Source organism: Hibiscus syriacus, unplaced genomic scaffold (genome assembly GCF_006381635.1).
Source record: "Hibiscus syriacus cultivar Baekdansim isolate YM2019G1 unplaced genomic scaffold, ASM638163v2 tig00111467_pilon, whole genome shotgun sequence".
In the NCBI taxonomy this organism is placed as follows: Eukaryota; Viridiplantae; Streptophyta; class Magnoliopsida; order Malvales; family Malvaceae; genus Hibiscus; species Hibiscus syriacus.
This window is the reverse complement of record NW_024063100.1, coordinates 326,756-344,921: the sequence shown is the minus strand read 5'-3', so window position 1 is coordinate 344,921 and position 18,166 is coordinate 326,756. Positions and strand designations below refer to the sequence as shown.

Sequence of the window (18,166 nt, the reverse complement as noted above, 5' to 3'; positions counted from 1 at the left end):
TTTTATCAATTAATTATCAATATTATTTTTAAGGGTAAAGTACACGAATAGTCCCCGACTATAGCATAGTATTTTGTTAAGTCATCATATTATTAAAAGTTACAAAATAGTCCCCCGATTATAATGTATTATTTTGTGAGTCTCTCAACTATTAATAGTTATAAAATGATCATCTGACTATCTAGTATGTTCCAAACTAGTTTTTTTATTAAAAAATTAACGGTCTTCTAAGCTAGACATTACATGTTGACTGAGATATTATAGTCGTTTGAGATTATGATGTCAGATTTTATCATATCTCAATCAATAAGTTAACGTCCAACTTAGAGTACCATTAATTTTTTAACGAAAAATGACGAGTTTGGAACATAATGAATAGTAAGGTGGCTATTTTGTAACTTTTAATAGTCGAGGGACTCAACAAAGCAAACTCTATTGTGGGAAGATCATTTTATAACTTTTAATAGTTGAGCATTCAATAAAACAGAATGTTATAGTCAGAGGATCATCTGTGTACTTTACCTTTTTTAATGAAAATTTTGATAAGATAATATGGTAAAAAATTAGTTTGTACGAAATTTTAGAGAAATTATTTCCTCAATTAGGATAAAATAAACATTAGACGAGGAAGATAACCGGATCACTTAACGTTTTTAAGATGTCTAAAAAGATGACATCTTTCTTAAACTTCATGTAGTATGAACATAAACCCTAATAGCATAACGTCAAATTTAGTAATATATCAACTGAAAAGAGTCGAATTTATTTTATAATTTTTCAAAGACGTTAAGTGATTTAAATATCTTTCTTTAATATGGTTCATTTCATCTTAATTGAAAAAATAATTTCTCTTAAATCCTATATAAACTATTATGAAGTTTTGTTTGCTAGTGAAGAAAATAATTTGTGATTTTTACTTGAAATTATTAGTTCGGTAAAGAAATTTCAGCAAAAGAAAAAGAAACCCACAAAATACCCCAACCACTGTCCCTTTTCCTCCACTTTGTTCGAAAAAGCTCATGCCTTGTCGCCGATTCCTCCACCACTCGCCCTTACTCGTTAACCACCCCTGCCTTGACTCAGTACGACCATGGGTTTCCATTTCCATGCTTAAAAGCTCCTTCCTTTCTTCTTATTTTTCTCAAATATCATCTGTTACAGTAAAATTTTGTTGTTATTCTGAGAGTTAAAAAGAGAGATGTATGTGGTGCCGCCACCCCAGCGACAGGATCCGGGTTCCATCGGCGGCGGGTCGAGTGATTTACGGGTTTACCAAGCTTGGAAAGGCAGCAATGTAAGCTTTTCTTGTTTTTTTTCTTTCCCCATTTTTTAGCCTTCGAAATCCCTCATTTCTCACTTTCTATCCTATTCATGTAGTAATTTTCATTACCAGTAATGGTTTAAAAGACGACATTTTCCTCCGTGAATTTTGCAAGGCATTGAACTTGTTGATTTCTTTTTCATTGTTTGCAGAAATTTTTATTTCAAGGGAGGTTTATATTTGGACCAGATGTAAGATCATTAGGGCTGACTATTTTACTTACAGTAGCTCCAGTCTCCATTTTCTGTGTATTTGTTGCCACCAAATTGATGGATGATTATTCTCATCACTGGGGTATTTCCATCATGGCTGTTGCTGTTATCTTCACTGTTTATGTAAGTCTTGACGCAATTTCCATGCTTGAATGGTTGTTACATTTGAAAAACTTCTTATTACATGTTAGAAAGATTATGGTACTATGGTGAGTCCTACTGAGTTGGGAGTTCTAGGAGTGATGAACTGTGAATTTTCTTTCCTTTCACATTTCTCCCCTCCCATTAAGTGTTAGTTCATGATGTTTACCATTGTTAAGACTGGTGATAGACTCCCTTTTTTTGTTGGCTAAGGTATATAGACTCGAATGTGTAATTTTCTATGATCATAGCTTATAAGATCTCTTTTCTTCCCTTTGCTGTAACACCCCAACCCGTACCCGGGGTTCGGGTACGAGTCCGAGGTCACATTGACCAGTCAAAGCATATACTTTTATAAAAATCATAGAAAATTTAAAACTTCTATTCTATAAAGTAATTCTTTTACATAAACCTGTTTAAAAACTTAACAGACTCTATCAGAGCGTTCATATACATAATGACTTAGTTACATGCTAACATACTAAATTATATGACGAGATACTTTACAAAATATTTCTGATCTGAACTTTGCGCGGAGATATGTTGCTTTACGGATCCGAAGCTTGATCTTCTGACTTATCCACACCTACGTGTAAGACACTTACACGCTAAGTCATAGACTTAGTGAGACATGTAAATATATAAAGTAAACTAACAAATGCATGAACATCTTATGCAATACACATCATACTTATACACCTATTGAACTCATCACTAACATGTTTATCCTTACTTATTTCCTTGTCATTAATTCCATTCCATTATATGAGCATATATTGAACATAAACATATAATATAACTTCAAAACACAACAATGCATGAATAATTACTATGATCATATCATACATAAACATATAACATCCATATCACCATTACACATATGCACTTGTTACCATTACTATCATATGATCCTAACTTATTACTTATACATATCACATATATCATTTCACGAGAAACACATATATCATTATATCAAATTATGTTTCTTTTCAAAGCACATGCACACTATTGAGAACTTAAGGTATGTGAGTACATAGAGGTTGTGCACAATGCTGTCATCACAGCTCGTATAAATCCCACTAGGGGCGCGTAGAATTTGTCCCGTAGGACCACTGTGTCCTGAAGGACCACTATGTCCCGAAGACCATGTAGACCCTCGACTCTTGGCATGCCAATTATACCTATAGCTTTCGTATTATATAACATGGGCATTATTATTCATCTTTTTACATATTCACGTAGGCATAGTTCACTTTCACATAACATATTTCCATGTAATTCACATTCACTTATCACATAGCTTTTCACTTTTTCTTGTATGCCTTTTCACATAGTTCATAGCCATGATTCTTATCTCACAACACATGTTCGCATATACATGTTATCATACAACCCCTTCATTCAATTATAACATCTAATCTATCTTATTATACTAACATGTATTCATATCATTCATTTCACATACATAACATATCATATAACCTTCTAATAGAGACACATATGAGTCGTATTATTTTCACATATATTTTATCATATATCTCATGATCACATGACCTATTATCATACGTACATGCATTTACATAGTTCTCACATAAAGATGCATTCGACAATTAGACATATGCATTTACATAGTTCACACATAAAGATGCATTCGACAATTAGACATATGCATTTACTCAGATACCATACATCTAACACCATATCACTACATGTTTATGCTTTAGTACTTATATCATATAATATCGGAATTAGACTCATCGCAAGTCTTAATTCCTTAACATAACGTACACTTACTATCATGTACTCACCTGGTCTCAATGAACACTCTTAAGCTCTTGTTTTCTTTGCGTATCTTACTCTGCAGACCTATCCGAACTTTGCTTTCGATCGATGTCTACACAATCATATATTTATACTATCAGTATTCCATTGATATACTATAATCTATAATTTCTTAGACTGAAAGAAAAATTTATTTCATTTCCTATTGAAGTGCATCGATACATTATACCATGTATCGATGCATCCCTTAACATATGCATCGATGCACTACCCATGCATCGGTACACCAACCACCTTCGATGTTTTCATTTTAAGGGGGTGCATCGATGCACTAATGACATTCGATGTTTATTTATTTGAGAGTGCATCGGTACACATTGAATGTGCATCGATGCACACAGTCCAAAAATTACATCTTGAGCACGAAAATGTCTTTTTTGACCCAAAATTCTACTTATTAATCCCTCCTTGTACCTTAAAACTTATCTATACATATATAAACCTTCTTATAACACTATAACACTATAACACTTTACCATCTCCCATAATCCACCATAATTCTTGAATCAAAGAATTTCATTAAATTTTCCATGTGTTCTAAATTCAATTCTATCACCTCTAACTTCTTAATTAACCCTTTGACAAGTCAAATTCATTCTTAGAACTTCAAAAACCTTTTTATAACAAAAGTTCATTTCTTAACTCTTAATATAAATTCCTTTCTAATTCTCTCTTCTTTGTGTTTTAAACTTATATAAGCTTTCCTTAAGCTTATATAACTCCCAAAGACTCAAATCCAACTTAAGAATTCAAGAAATCAACCACTAAATCAAACTTACCTTTAAAAATAGAAGCCAACGTGAAGAAGGAAGAAGAGATAAGCTTTCCAGATAACTCTCCCCATCCCCACGTGTTATCTTCCTAAATAAGGGAGATAAAAATATCATCCACTCCAAATTACCATAATACCCTTATAATCCTTTCATATTTACCTTTTTATCCAATAATGAAATATTCCTATTAAAATTCTTGAACTTTCAAATTTTCCTAAATTGATCCCAAATTTCAAAAATTCTCATTTTAGTCACTGACCCAGATTTCGGGATGTTACATTTGCCTATTCTCATGGCAGTTTAATATATCATTAAATAGAGGGATTGTGGTGTCGATCAGGATTATATTTATGAATGTTACAAGAATGTGACGGAATTCTAGCATATAAAGTAAAAAAAGATTGTGCCATTCAATGTTTTGGAAGATCCAAATGGTGTCTTACATGTACAAAACAAGAATTCCCCCTGGAGTTTACCGATTTTGTCAGGCATTTATTGGAGTTATGGAGAATCTATGTGATTTCTCTAAGACAGATCTTGAAGCTCATAAATGTTTTTGTTTCTTCTTCCAGGATTTAGTTCTTCTATTGTTAACATCCGGAAGAGATCCTGGTATCATTCCGCGCAATGCACACCCTCCCGAGCCAGAAAGTTTTGATGGAAATTCAGATGTTGGGGCTGGTCAAACTCCACAGTTACGACTGCCACGCATTAAAGAAGTGGAGGTCAATGGAATCACTGTGAAGATCAAATATTGTGACACTTGCATGCTTTATAGGCCTCCTCGCTGCTCACACTGTTCAATCTGCAATAACTGTGTAGAACGCTTTGATCACCACTGTCCTTGGGTTGGGCAATGTATTGGTCTGGTATGTCACCATTTTCTTTAGGCTGAAAGGATATGAACCCTAAACCATGGTCTTAATATCCTTGTAGGAACTTAAATTACCTTATACTTATTTGTGGCTGTAAGATTTTCATATTACAAAATGATTGAAAATTGAAATTGCTGTAAAATGTGATGTTTTTGTGCTTTTCACTTTTTGGTACTGTTAGCTCATCTCGCGATTTTTATTGTTTGCAGCGAAATTATCGGTTCTTCTTCATGTTTGTCTTCTCAACAACCCTTCTGTGTATATATGTTTTTGCATTCTGCTGGGTCTACGTTAGAAGGATCATGGAATCAGAAGAGACAACAATTTGGAGAGCAATGATTAAAACCCCAGCTTCCATTGTTTTAATAGTTTACACTTTCATCGCAATGTGGTTCGTTGGTGGTTTGAGTGCCTTCCATTTGTATCTGATCAGTACAAATCAGGCAAGATTACTTTTCCTTGGCTTTTCATAATAATGTTGCTGAGGCCGCTAATATATCGGCACCTTAGCTCATTTGTTAGATAAATGTAACAATCTGTGTTTCTTGCTTCTGCAGACAACATATGAGAATTTCAGATATCGATATGATCGTAGAGCAAACCCTTATAACAAAGGAGTGGTTGAGAACTTCAAGGAGATATTTTGCTCTATCATTCCATTATCCAAGAACAAATTCAGGGCAAAGGTGCCCAGGGAACCTGTGTTACCAACACGACCCGGTGGTTTTATGAGTCCAAATATGGGGAAGGCCGTGGATGACATAGAAATGGGTAGGAAGACAGTGTGGGGTGATATTGGTGCTGGCACCGATCATTGTGAAGGGCAACTTGTAAGTGACCGAGTAAATGTCAAGGAGGGTGAACTGGGAGAATTATCTCCAGATATTAGAACTACAGGAGACGACACAGGCGAGCGTGCTGGTATACATCCCAGGAGATCTAGTTGGGGTAGAAAAAGTGGTCGATGGGAAATGTCACCCGAGGTTCTTGCTTTGGCAGCTAGAGTGAGCGAACCGAATCGAGCTGTTGGAAGTAGCAGTAGCAACAATTTGACAACCGAAAACCGCCAAACATAACCATTATGCTGTGATATCGGATGTATTGCTAATGTTTCTATTCTTGTTTCAATCATGTGTATTATGGGGACATTTGTTTTTGGATTTGGCAGGGTGTTTAAAAAGTGTTGGTTTGACCCTTTGTGCTTTAAGGAAGAAGTGGTGTGTTGTACCTTGTACGAGAGAGAGTTCTTTTCAATTTTGACACTTTTCTTGTATTTGTTGTGGAATTAGTTAGTATCTACTAATTGTATTGAGTTTGTGGTTTTTGATTTTAGCGTCGTATAATGTGCATTTCGCCTCTATTTTCTGTACTTTTTTAGGGTTTATTTATTTGATTATTAGTTATGTTGATAGTAACATTTGAGTTGTAGCGGTTATTGACATTTCATTCTTTTGATTTGAATGAAGAGTTGTAATCATTAATTCACGGTGGTGTTATAGACGGTTTCTTAATAGTATGGTTTTATAAGATTTTGAGGTTGAAGAACATGTAGATGCAAATGATCTCGAAGACCGATCAATCTCGGTTGAGAGGTATGATAGTGTCGCGGTCGTCTTTCGGTTGGGTCCGAAATTGGGTTTCGACTTGAAATAATAGGTTAGAGTCGTCATCGATCATTTTAAAAATAAGATTTTGGGCTGATCAAACACAATCTTACTTGATCTACGTCTTACCAGAAATGTATTGGATTCGGGAGTCGGTTACAGTCAAGGAAAGATTAGCACCTTTGTACTGCCCTTTCGGTACCAATTAATTCATCAGTTGTCTTAATCGTGAAAATTAAAATTAAATTGAAATTTAAAAATTCAATTCGAATAATTACCTTTGATCGATTGAACGAAGACCCCTAAAAAGATATAAATGTTAGATTTGTAATGAAGTGCATAATCGAATTAAGATAAAATGTATAAATATGAAAATAATAAACAAAAAAATAACAAAGGAAAAATAATAAAATAAATGGAAAAAAAAAACAAAATGCTAAAATAATAATAATAAAAAAAATAAAAAAGAAACAAATATATTAATAATAAGAGGATTAAATTGAAATAAAATCAAATTTGACGGTCGATTTAAGAAGAATTCGAGGTTAAATCGAATTAAATGGACCAAAATGAAATATTAAAAAAATGGGGGATTAAAACACAATTCCCCCCTTTCTAACTCCAAAATACACGACCCTCGGTTGGGTCGGATCGAAACGCGGTCGGCCCAACGGGTTGTATAAAGCTCAATTATTTACCCTAAATCATTCATTTCTTATTCTCCTCAACGAAACAAAGAGGGAGAGAATTAAAATTCTCTCTCAGCTTCCCCTCGTCGAGGATGGTCGGTCACCGTCGACCGCCGCTGTCCGCCGCTCCGACCGCCATCGTCGACGGTCGGAAAAAAAACCACAACTCACCTACGAACTCCCCTTAACCCTGTGAACTCAAATCTAGCCACCAAATCCCCAAAATCGACCCAGAAAACCGTATATCTACAAAACTCTCTCGATTATCTTATCCTTTTCCGGTGATTTTTTCGCTTTCGATGGCTCTTCGTGGTTTTGCTCGACTGTTTTGGGTGTTGTTTTTTTGTGTTTGGTATTTTCAATGCGTTTTTGGATTTTTGTTGACGCTCTTGTTGTATGACCGTTTTTCCGACTGTTCGATCGACCATTGTGTATGAGTTCGATCTTATGTTTGGTGGCCCTTTTTGTTCTCTGGTTTCGATGTTGGCTTGTTGTGTTGATGTTATTTTGTTCGTTATTCGATGATGTTCAATCTTCCCCCTTTACTGTGTTCCCGATGGTATTTATATAGCCCCCCAACGGGCTGTTTCCGATGGCCACAGGTCTGTTTCCGGTATTTCGGACCATTTGGTCGTTCGTGTGACAGGTCATCCCAGGATGGGTCAGTCCCGAGATCTCGGCCGGCCGTTTTGCACTTGGATCTTAACTTCATTGATTTGCAGCACCTTGACTGAAAGATGAGAAACCCTAGTCCGGATTGGGCTGGGTCAGGCCCAAACCCGGTTGGGGCTTCTATTGGACTCGAATATTGGACTTGGACCACAATTAATAAAATAAATAAAATAAAATAAAATAAAATAAAATAAATAATAATAATAATAATAATAATAATCAAAAGATTTTAAAACCATATATTATATATAGTTTTAAAAAGTTTTCAAAACTATATATCATATAGTTTTCAAAATGTTTTTTAAAAACCATATAATATATTTTCAAAATGTTTTTTTAAAAAACTATATAAGTTTTCAAAATGTTTTAAAAAATATATATTATATATATTCAAAATGTTTTATAAATTATATATTATATATATGTTTTCAAAAATATATTTTTAAAACTATATAATATATATGTTTTCAAAAATGTTTTAAAAACTATATAATATATATATTTTCAAAATTGTTTTCAAAAACTATATATTATATATATTTTAAAAAAGATTTCAAAAACTATATAATATATATATTTTTGAAATGTTTTCAAACTATATAATATATATAATTATTTTCGAAAACTGTTTTTAAAAATTATATATTATATTTAAAAAACATTTTCAAAAATTATACTATATTATTATATACATAATAATAATAATAATAATAATAAAAAAAAAAAAAAAAACAAAACAAAACAAATCCAGACGAAAAATAAGTGTCTACAACATTTCCTCTTTGTCCTTTTTTCGTGTAACAAAAAAATAGGACAGATAAAAGGACACAAATTTTCGTTCAGTATAAGGGGTATTGAGTCTAATTGAATTTGATATTGCAATTAGGAATAACTCCCTGTCAAATTGAGTTGCGGATGACTTCTCCTCCGCGAAGTTGAGTCCATCTTGAAATGATATGAAATTGAAGCCGTAGTTCGGAATTTGAATCAAAATGTGGCTTTTCGTTGCCAAATTGTAGTCAACTTCGGTATTCTTATCAATTTAAAGAACTTGGTTTAAAAATTCGACTGGAAAATAGTTCCCTGACTCCATCATGTACTTGATATGTCATCGAGCTGAAGGGAATCGAACTCGAAAGTTTTCATAGACAGGAACCCTTCTCGCCTTGAGTTATGATGCACTAAGCCGAGAGATTGCCCCAGATATTCTTCTTGACTTAAAGACCTTGGCTTCAACCAGAAAATAGTTTCTCGATGTTACTCTATAGTTGATGTGTCGTCGAACTGAATGGAATCGAACTCAACAATTTTTATTTACATATAGCTTTTCTCGACTTAAGCTATGCTGTAAATCTGACATGCCTTTGAGCTGAATGGGATCGAACTCGAAGGTATTTGTTGACAGATAGCCCTTCTCGCCTTGAGCTATGCTGTAAATTTGATGTGCCTCTGAGCTGAATGTAATTGAACTCGAAGGTCTTTGCTGACAGATAACCCTTCTCGCCTTGAGTTATGCTGTAAATTTGATATGCCTTAGAGCTGAATGTAATCGAACTCGAAGGTCTTGGTTGACAGATAACCCTTCTCGCCTTGAGCTATGTTGTAAATTTGATATGCCTTTGAGCTGAATGTAATCGAACTCGAAGGTCTTTGTTGACATATAACCCTTTTCTCCTTGAGTTATGTTGTAAATTTGATATGCCTTTAAGCTGAATGGAATCGAACTAGAAGGCCTTTGTTGGTAGATAACCCTTCTCGCCTTGAGTTATTCTGCAAATTTGATATGCCTTTGAGCTGAATGGAATCGAACCCGAAGGTCTTGGTTGACAGATAGCCCTTCTCGCCTTGAGCTATGCCGCGAATAGTTTCTTCAAGTGAATGATGGCTCCCCTTCGCGGGTCTAAGCCGATCATAATTTTCTAAATGACTCCCCTTCACGGGAAAGCTAAGTGGTGCATTCTTCATGTGGTTCCCCTTCGCGGGTCTGAACCAGGTGAGATGATCTTTGAATGACTCCCCTTCACGAGAAAGCCAAGTGGTATGTTCTTCAGGTGGTTCCCCTTCGCGGGTCTGAACCAGGTGAGATAATATTTGGATGACTACCCTTCACGGGAAAGCCATGTGGGATATTCTTCGAGTGACTCCTCTTTGAGAAAGACAAGTGAGGTAGTTTGTTAGTTGAAATATGGCATGAAAAGTTTAACTGGAAAATAGCCACTCATCGTTGAGTTAAGCTGAACTGGATCCATTCTGAATTGGATCTCGAACCCGTCTAAGTTGATTGTCGATCTTACAGTATGTCAAGTTGGTTGAGGTGTAGCTTCTCGTTGCTGAGTTAAGCAACCACCATCGATCTTTAAAGGTGCTTTTGAATCGAGTATCTTCCGTCTTGAAGTTGAAACTTGACTCTAAAAGCTGCAAAAAATTATGTATGTGAAAAATGATAAATGTGATGCTCTTAAGTATGTGTAAGATGCATGCAACATGAATTAGTTCTTGTTTTGTCTCTTGGATGAAGCCTCATTTTTGTCTACTGGAATGGTCCTTGGAATCGATCATGCCCCATTTTTTTCTCGGGTTTCAGCTTCACGACTCTTCACATATGAGAATTTCCTGTTTGAAAATGTTTTTCTCTTTTCTCTTATTTTAGGAAAAAATATAAGGATATAAGAATTTTGTAAAACATTGCCCCTTAATTCAGGCTCACAATCGAATCAAATCATAAACATGAGTTCGCAGAAAATTAAAAGAATCAATAGCTCTTTCATGCTTTCAGAGTTATAGCTCTTTGACAAATATTCAAAGTTGATGTGTTGGTTTTAGGTTGGCTTCCTATTTTCTAAGGTTTCAGCCACACAAAAAATGTCATTTTTTTAACATCGTAACATGCCTCTTTTCATTGGCTTGGTATTTTAATCAGATGTAGACAAAATGACGCAACTAGCATAATCAATTACTAGACCTTCTATTTCGGTTCTTTGAAATCTTCCATTTGTTCAAGCTTCGTAGGCTTCTCTAACAAAGGCAGTGTAGAAATATCGGTCTAAAAATGAAATTTCTGACTGCTCGTGTAAAGTTGACTATAACAGGTGTTCCTTAACTCCCTTAGTCCATCTTTACCTAAACTCTTTATTTAGATAAATTTGATTTAATTTGTCATTTTCTGGCTAGATGAATCCATAAAGCCGGGGCATTTAACCAATTGCTCTAGAGGGACAGCTCAATCTTATAATCACCTTTATCAGGCTAGCTGAATCTTATCTATAAAGCCGAGACGTTTAACCAATTGCTTTAGAGGGACAACTCAAGCTTTATTGTATAGATATTATAATCACCTTTATCAGGCTAGCTGAATGTTATCCATAAAGCCGGGGCGTTTAACCAATTGCTTTAGAGGGACAACTCAATCTTTATTGTGTATATATATATAATATTATAATCTGGGTATACAGATCCAATTTCTTAAGTTTGTCAAGAAGAACCTGTTATAGTCTAGGTGTTGTTGAAAGTCAAGAAAATCTCATCCTTAAAGTTTAATTTCCAAGCAACTGACTTAAACTAGATTCGCCTACTTGACTATTCCATATGTGAAGATCATTATCATCACTGAACGTCTTCAACCAAAGTATAATAATGTCATACGCAAGGGATACCCCATGTTGTCCGCTCCTATGTATACCTAATACCAAGCCTCTTAGTCATTCCATATGAAAGGAGAAGACTATATTGGTTCTTGTAAGAGAAGGATATGGTGTTCGAGTGTATCTTATGGGGTCAAATCAAGGGTCATTATTTGATCATGTCATTGTAACTCCGATCACTTATAAAGTTTTTTAATTCAGTTGACATTCAAAGAATTTCATGTTGTAAATTTGATTAAATGCTCAACATAAATTCATTTAAATATCTTTATAAAAATAAATATGTCAAAGTTCAAAAGCAAGTTACAAAAAGAAATATGAGAAAGTTAAAAAAAACAAGTCCAAATAGGATGCTGCAAAATGGAATAAAGCCTCGTTAGGATGCCCCACTATTTCTAGAATATCGAGGATTAGGGCCTTTATCTGCACTTGCTCCCTATTTTTCAACCATTTCACTTGCCATGGCTTCTTTTGAAATACCCTCAGACGCACAAATTTCTGCTTCGGGAGTGTCATTACTTTCATCGTAAAATTCTAGCTTTTTTCTATCCATCAGTAGCTGGATCAAGGCTCTAAATTCGACATATTCTTTTACATCATGACCATATTCATTGTGATAACAGCAATGAATGCAACCTTTGGAATATGATGTGCTAGGATGTGGTGCAAGATACCCCGCATTTATTATTTGCCTCCATACCCAAGCAAGAGGTGACTTCACTCCAGAGACTCTGGTTTTGGCCTTTATACCCTTCTCATTGGTGATTGCATTTTCCTCATTCTCTTGATGATTAGACGGAGGGTTCTATGCAACGTTGGGTGATTCTGAATTGTTGAAATGAATCCAGCTCCTGTTGCACATTCTTTGGATAATCCTCTTGAAGGCGAGGCAGTTTTCAATAGTATGCCCCGGAACACCGCCATGATATTCACAGTGCACATTTTCGTCATATGACCTTGGGTATGAGGGATTTAGAGGTTTTTCTGGATATGGTGACACCACATGTGCGTCAAACAGTTGTTGGTAAAGCTCCTTATATGTCATGGGAATGGGATCGAAATGCTTCTTCCCCTTTTCTCTCGTTGGTTCTCTCGAATCTTGTCTAGAAGATGGTATAACTTCAATTGGTTTTGATTTGGATATTGTAACGCCTTTGCTAGCATTAAAAATGATGACGATATCTCATTCTTTCTTCTTCAAGAGAGGTTTTATACTCGACCTACCTCTTTGTTTAATGGTCGTTTCTACCATCTTTATTTTGACTTCTTGACTAAATTTTGGAATGCGGTAACCATCTGAATTATTTTGAAGTCCTAGTGAGATTCCAAATGAAATTACCAACTGTGGAGTATGCAGTGCAACTACCCCCTCAGATGCCCCTGCCCCAGGAGCATTCCTTTGATTCAGGCCAAACAACCTTGAAATAATCTTGTCAACAAATAAGTCTTGGTTCCTAGTGTGGAATCCAAGGTATTTTGTTGATTTTGATTTATTTTTTCTTCCAGTTCCTTCCATAACCTTAACATGTTCTCTTCAAGTCGAGCAATCTTAGCTTCCATTTCCTTTTTATTTGAACGGGTGTGTCCAATTTTTGTTCATTTTTATGAGACATCTCTTGTTAGTTAATGTGGATGTAATGAAAAAAAAATAATGCGAAATATGCAAGAGTGCATGATGCATGAAATGTTCGAGGCATTGATCCAAAAATGTGTCTGTTAATATAAATAATTCTTATTGGGACAAAAGCGTTATTTCTTAAGAGACAATTTTTTTTAAAGGTATATTCTTCTAGACCCCGAACAGTTTCTAACATGTTGATTCATCTTCCGCCTTATTCTTTCGCCGGTTGATACCTTTTCAATCGTTTCAGCTTCTCTGAGCTGCTTTTTGTACCTGTCCCAAGAAGTCTCGAATGGCTGCATCTCCAGTTTTCACTATCTACTGAATCTGTTCCTAAACGGAAACACTATTGGAGCCTTCCATCGATAGAAACTATCCAAAGTTTATCTGTTTGTTTCTTGAATTTGTCAACAATGACCTCCAGTTTCAATTATCGCTTTGCCATCTTGTTCTTGTTATCTTTGAAGGGACCCCAGGTCAGTAACCTTTTTTCTCGTCTGCCCCTGCAACCTTTGCCAACTCAAAAGGTTGACTTTGGTGTAAATCCAGTCCATTCTGAATCCTTTACAATGCAGTAGAGTGACATATTCTTCGATTGCGGGTACCACGTTTTCTTGGTTGAATTGTCTTGTAGATTGTCTCCCTGACAATAGCCGGACCTCTGCTTTTTCACTCTTGTATTACAACCCCTTTATCCATTAATGCAAATTATTTAGGTTTAACGAACACGTTTTAGTGGATCAACACCTCTTTTGAATGATGATAGATGAAAATAAAATAAAAGAGAACAAAAATAGAAGAAAAAAAGTTTGTGAGATAAGGATAATAAAAAAATAATGAAAATAAAAAGTCCTACCCCACATGATATCTACCCAACATGCTTTAATTCCTACCCTAACATGATCTCTATCCCACATGTTAATTTTGAACCAGTCCTAACAACATCAATTTCTAGTTCACATGCTTCGAACAGAAAATAAAGTAGGAAATAATCTCAAAGCAGCCTATGGTTTGAAATGAGGTTTTGGGGTAGGCTCTAATTCCTTGTAGTCTCCCAGTTTAGGTTCTAAAGAAGGTACCTGAGTTCTTCTTGTTGGTGCCCCTTGGACTTGCCAAACCCTTAGTCCTAAGCCCATTACAAGCTCATGTAGACTAAGTTAAACTCGAGAGGATACATTCCCTATGCCCGCACGGTGAATAAATTCACACGAAGACATAATGTATACGAATCCCGAAGGTTACTTGCTAGGCCCATACAGAGAATAAATTCCCACGAAGGCGTCACTTTCACCCCCACTTAAAAGAGTTCAGAGCTCAGGTATAGAGCCTTAGATGGAAAAAGTTAAAGATCTGAAATAATTGAAAAACGTCAGTACAACTATTTATTTGAAAATATAATCAAAAGTAAGTAATAAGGATCGAAAAGTTACCTTAAAACTTAAACCTACAATTTTCGCTTAAAAAAGGCAACCGAAAAATTAATTCTGGCCTGACTCACTTACCTGTCCCCAGTGGAGTCGCCAAGCAGTCGCGACCGTCTTTCGATTGGGCTTGAAATTGGGCTTCGACTTGAAATAATAGGTTAGAGTCGCCATCGATCATTTTAAAAACAAGAATTTGGGCTGATTGAACACCATCTTACCTGATCTGCGTCTTACCAGAAATTTGTCGGGTCCGGGAGTCTGTTACAATCAAGGAAGGATTAGCATCCTTGTACTGCCCTTTCGGTACCAATTAATTCGTTGGTTGTCTTAATCGAGAAAATTAAAATTAAAATTTAAAAAATTCAATTCGAATAATTACCTTTGATCGATTGAACAAAGACCCTTAAAAGATAGAAATGTTAAATTTGTAATGAAGTACAAGATCGAATTAATATAGAAATGTATAAATATGAAAACAATAAAAAATAACAAAGGAAAAAATAAAAAAACAAATGGAAAATAATAAAAAACAAAATAAATAAAATGGTAAAATAAAAAACTATATAATATATATGTCTTCAAAAATGTTTTCAAAAACTATATATTATATATATTTTAAAAATGTTTTCAAAAACTATATAATATATATATTTTCAAAATGTTTTTAAAACTATATAATATATATATTTTCGAAAATTGTTTTCTAAAAATTATATATTATATTTTTTTCAAAAAACATTTTCAAAAATTATACTATATTACTGTAGTATCCTCAATATCAGGTTAGTGATTAAATTGTAAAATTTCAGAATTTGGTGATTAAAGTAGAATAGTTGAATAGTTCAATGATTTATGTGGAGATATTTCTTAAAAGTTTTTAGTAATTGTTAAAGGAGTCAAAGGGCAAATGAGTCATTGAACAAGGAAAATAATTAAATAATAATTATTGGGTATTATAATACCCATGTGGAGCATGATTGAAGAGATAAGTCTCCAGACAATTCTCTTCTTCATCTTTTTCTCTTCTCCAACGTGCCCAAGCTAGAGCAAAGGCGAGTTTCTATTTTGTTGATTATTTGTTAATTTTAAGAGTGGGTTTTGATCATTAGATGATAACTGAGCTTAAGGAAAGCTTAAGTTATCTTAAAATCAAAAGATGAATAAGTTATGAAAGATTAAAGAAAACGTGTTTTTAAGTGAATTCTTGGAAAAGAGTTGATAAGTTGAATTTGAAACTAAATTTGACCTGTCATAGGTGTGAATAAGAAGTTATAAGTGTTAAATCAAAGTTTAGATAACATGGAAAATTTGGTATGATGCTTAGCCTTAAGAATTTTGATGAAATATGAAGATTATAAGGTGTTGGAATTATAGGAATTTGTTAAAGTTGTTATAGATTAATTTAGTAGGATAATAAGGATTTTATACATGAAAATTTTGGTGAAGTGTTGATGATTTTCGGATGAAATAGTCTATTATGGGCAGGTGCATCGATGCACTATGAGTGTGTACCGATGCACTAAGATAATTTTTGAATGTGCATCGATGCATTAAAGGGTGCATCGATGCATGGGTATTTCGAAGCTATTTTGTGTACCGATGCACCCATAGTGCATCGATACACCCCTAAAGGAAAAAATGAAATTTTTGTTCATTAAACTAGCTTGAGTTATTAACATCAAGTTATAAGGTTTAGGCTTTTGATAATTGTATCGAAATTTATGTTTATGTAGATATTGAGCCTAAACAAGTTCCGAAATAATCAAAGAATTACGATCGAATCAAAGCAAGGCTAAGGTGAGTGCAATTTTAATTGTACAAGTGTGGATTTGATATATGAATAGAAATATGATAGTATATGTGCATGTATGTAATTTAATATATGAAATGTTTTATGATTTTTATTATATGTTTTATATGCCTCACTAAGTCAACGACTTAGCGTGTGATTGTTTCATACGTAGGTTCCGAGAAGAGGAAGATTGATAAAAGTTATGCAAGACAGGTCAGTTCCTCATTTCCGAAGACCAGATCAGAAAAGAAATGTATAATATGTATTTTGTAATAAGGAAAGCGGTTGACATGTAAATAAAGGATTAAATTCGATATGTTCTAACCGGTTTTGAAAAGTCATACGATTGAGTTTTTTAATGTTTTAAATGCTTATATGTAATTGATAAATTTTATACAGATGAAAGCTTAGATTTTTACGAGATTATACGTATTTTTACGAAAGTTACTGTAGTAGTGCATCGATACACAATTTATTTTCGAATTTTTTTCACTGTTCATGGTATTGTTCATACTGTATAATACTGTTCACAAATACGTATTTTTTTCAAATTTTCACAAGGAATCATAATTTAATAGTATTTATTGTATTTTCTTAATATAAGTTCAAATGTTCAGTTATTTTGTAAGGAAATTGTTTTAAAAGGTCAATGTGGCATCTCGAACTCGTATCCGGGTCAGGTACGAGTTGGGGTTTTACATTTAATGGTATCAGAGCTATGGTTTAGCCGATTCTAGGCTAAAAATGAAGTCAAAAGTGTTTTAAAAAAGTATACATGCCAACACAAAGTGGAAAATTTTCTGATCTGATAGGGTAAAGAGTGTGTTGTCTTGTTAATAAAGTTAAATTGTTATGTTATATAAGATAAGTGACTACCTGAGAATGATTTATGAGATATATATGTTTATATGATATGATATATGATATGTGAACATATGCAAATGAAATATGTTATATGATATGAATTGGATGATCAAATGCACACGTGATATGTGATAGAAGAAATGATATGGGTACATGAATATATGAGAGCTTCCAAAGTGAAGCACAAGGCGATAAACCTGAAGGTAATAACATTCACCTGCCCTGACCAAGCAGGGAGAAGAGCGATCACCTCAGGGAGTGCCTGTATAAGATTAGAGAATGATCATGATGTTGAATGGTATTCGATGTGTTTTCAATTGTATACTTCGTTAACTCATAGAATGAATGTATCAAAATAGTTAAAAAGGTTAAGAGCACCCGAGTTCAAGGGTAAAATTTGAGAAATGTTCTATTGTTACAGACCTTTGGATAAATGATATGAAGATAATGATAGAAGGTGTTCATTTCTCCAAAGTAGAGAAATTAAATTGAGTAGTTTCATTACTACGTGAGCAAGCTAGAGTATGATGGACAAATGTCACCATAAGAACGCTAAAAGATCAAATGATGTGGTTAGAATTGTAGAAGAGTTCAAGAATAAGTGCATCAGTGATACGTTTATAAGATGAATGAAATTAGAGTTATGAATTTGAAACAAAGGAATAGTACTGTGTATAAGCAAGAGTGTGGATATG

At 34.2% G+C, this 18,166-nt stretch overlaps 1 protein-coding gene across 1 annotated transcript; it reads left to right on the top strand.

Moving 5' to 3' along the window:
• The first annotated feature begins 946 nt into the window (after positions 1–946).
• On the top strand, positions 947–6,501 carry LOC120163631 (probable protein S-acyltransferase 7). Its single transcript, XM_039173519.1, has 5 exons — positions 947–1,294; positions 1,474–1,656; positions 4,862–5,158; positions 5,374–5,607; positions 5,722–6,501. Exons 1-5 carry the CDS (start codon positions 1,199–1,201, stop codon positions 6,238–6,240), a joined length of 1,329 nt encoding a protein of 442 aa, XP_039029450.1. The 5' UTR covers positions 947–1,198; the 3' UTR covers positions 6,241–6,501.
• The last annotated feature ends 11,665 nt before the right edge of the window (positions 6,502–18,166 follow it).

What these genes read in the sequence shown, in the direction of transcription:
- LOC120163631 (XM_039173519.1), top strand. Translation starts at nt 1,199, where the DNA reads ATGTATGTGGTGCCGCCACCCCAGCGACAGGATCCGGGTTCCATCGGC. An exon ending in AAGCTTGGAAAGGCAGCAAT is followed by an intron (nt 1,295 to 1,473) that starts GTAAGCTTTTCT and finishes CATTGTTTGCAG; the next exon opens with AAATTTTTATTTCAAGGGAG. An exon ending in CTGTTATCTTCACTGTTTAT is followed by an intron (nt 1,657 to 4,861) that starts GTAAGTCTTGAC and finishes TTCTTCTTCCAG; the next exon opens with GATTTAGTTCTTCTATTGTT.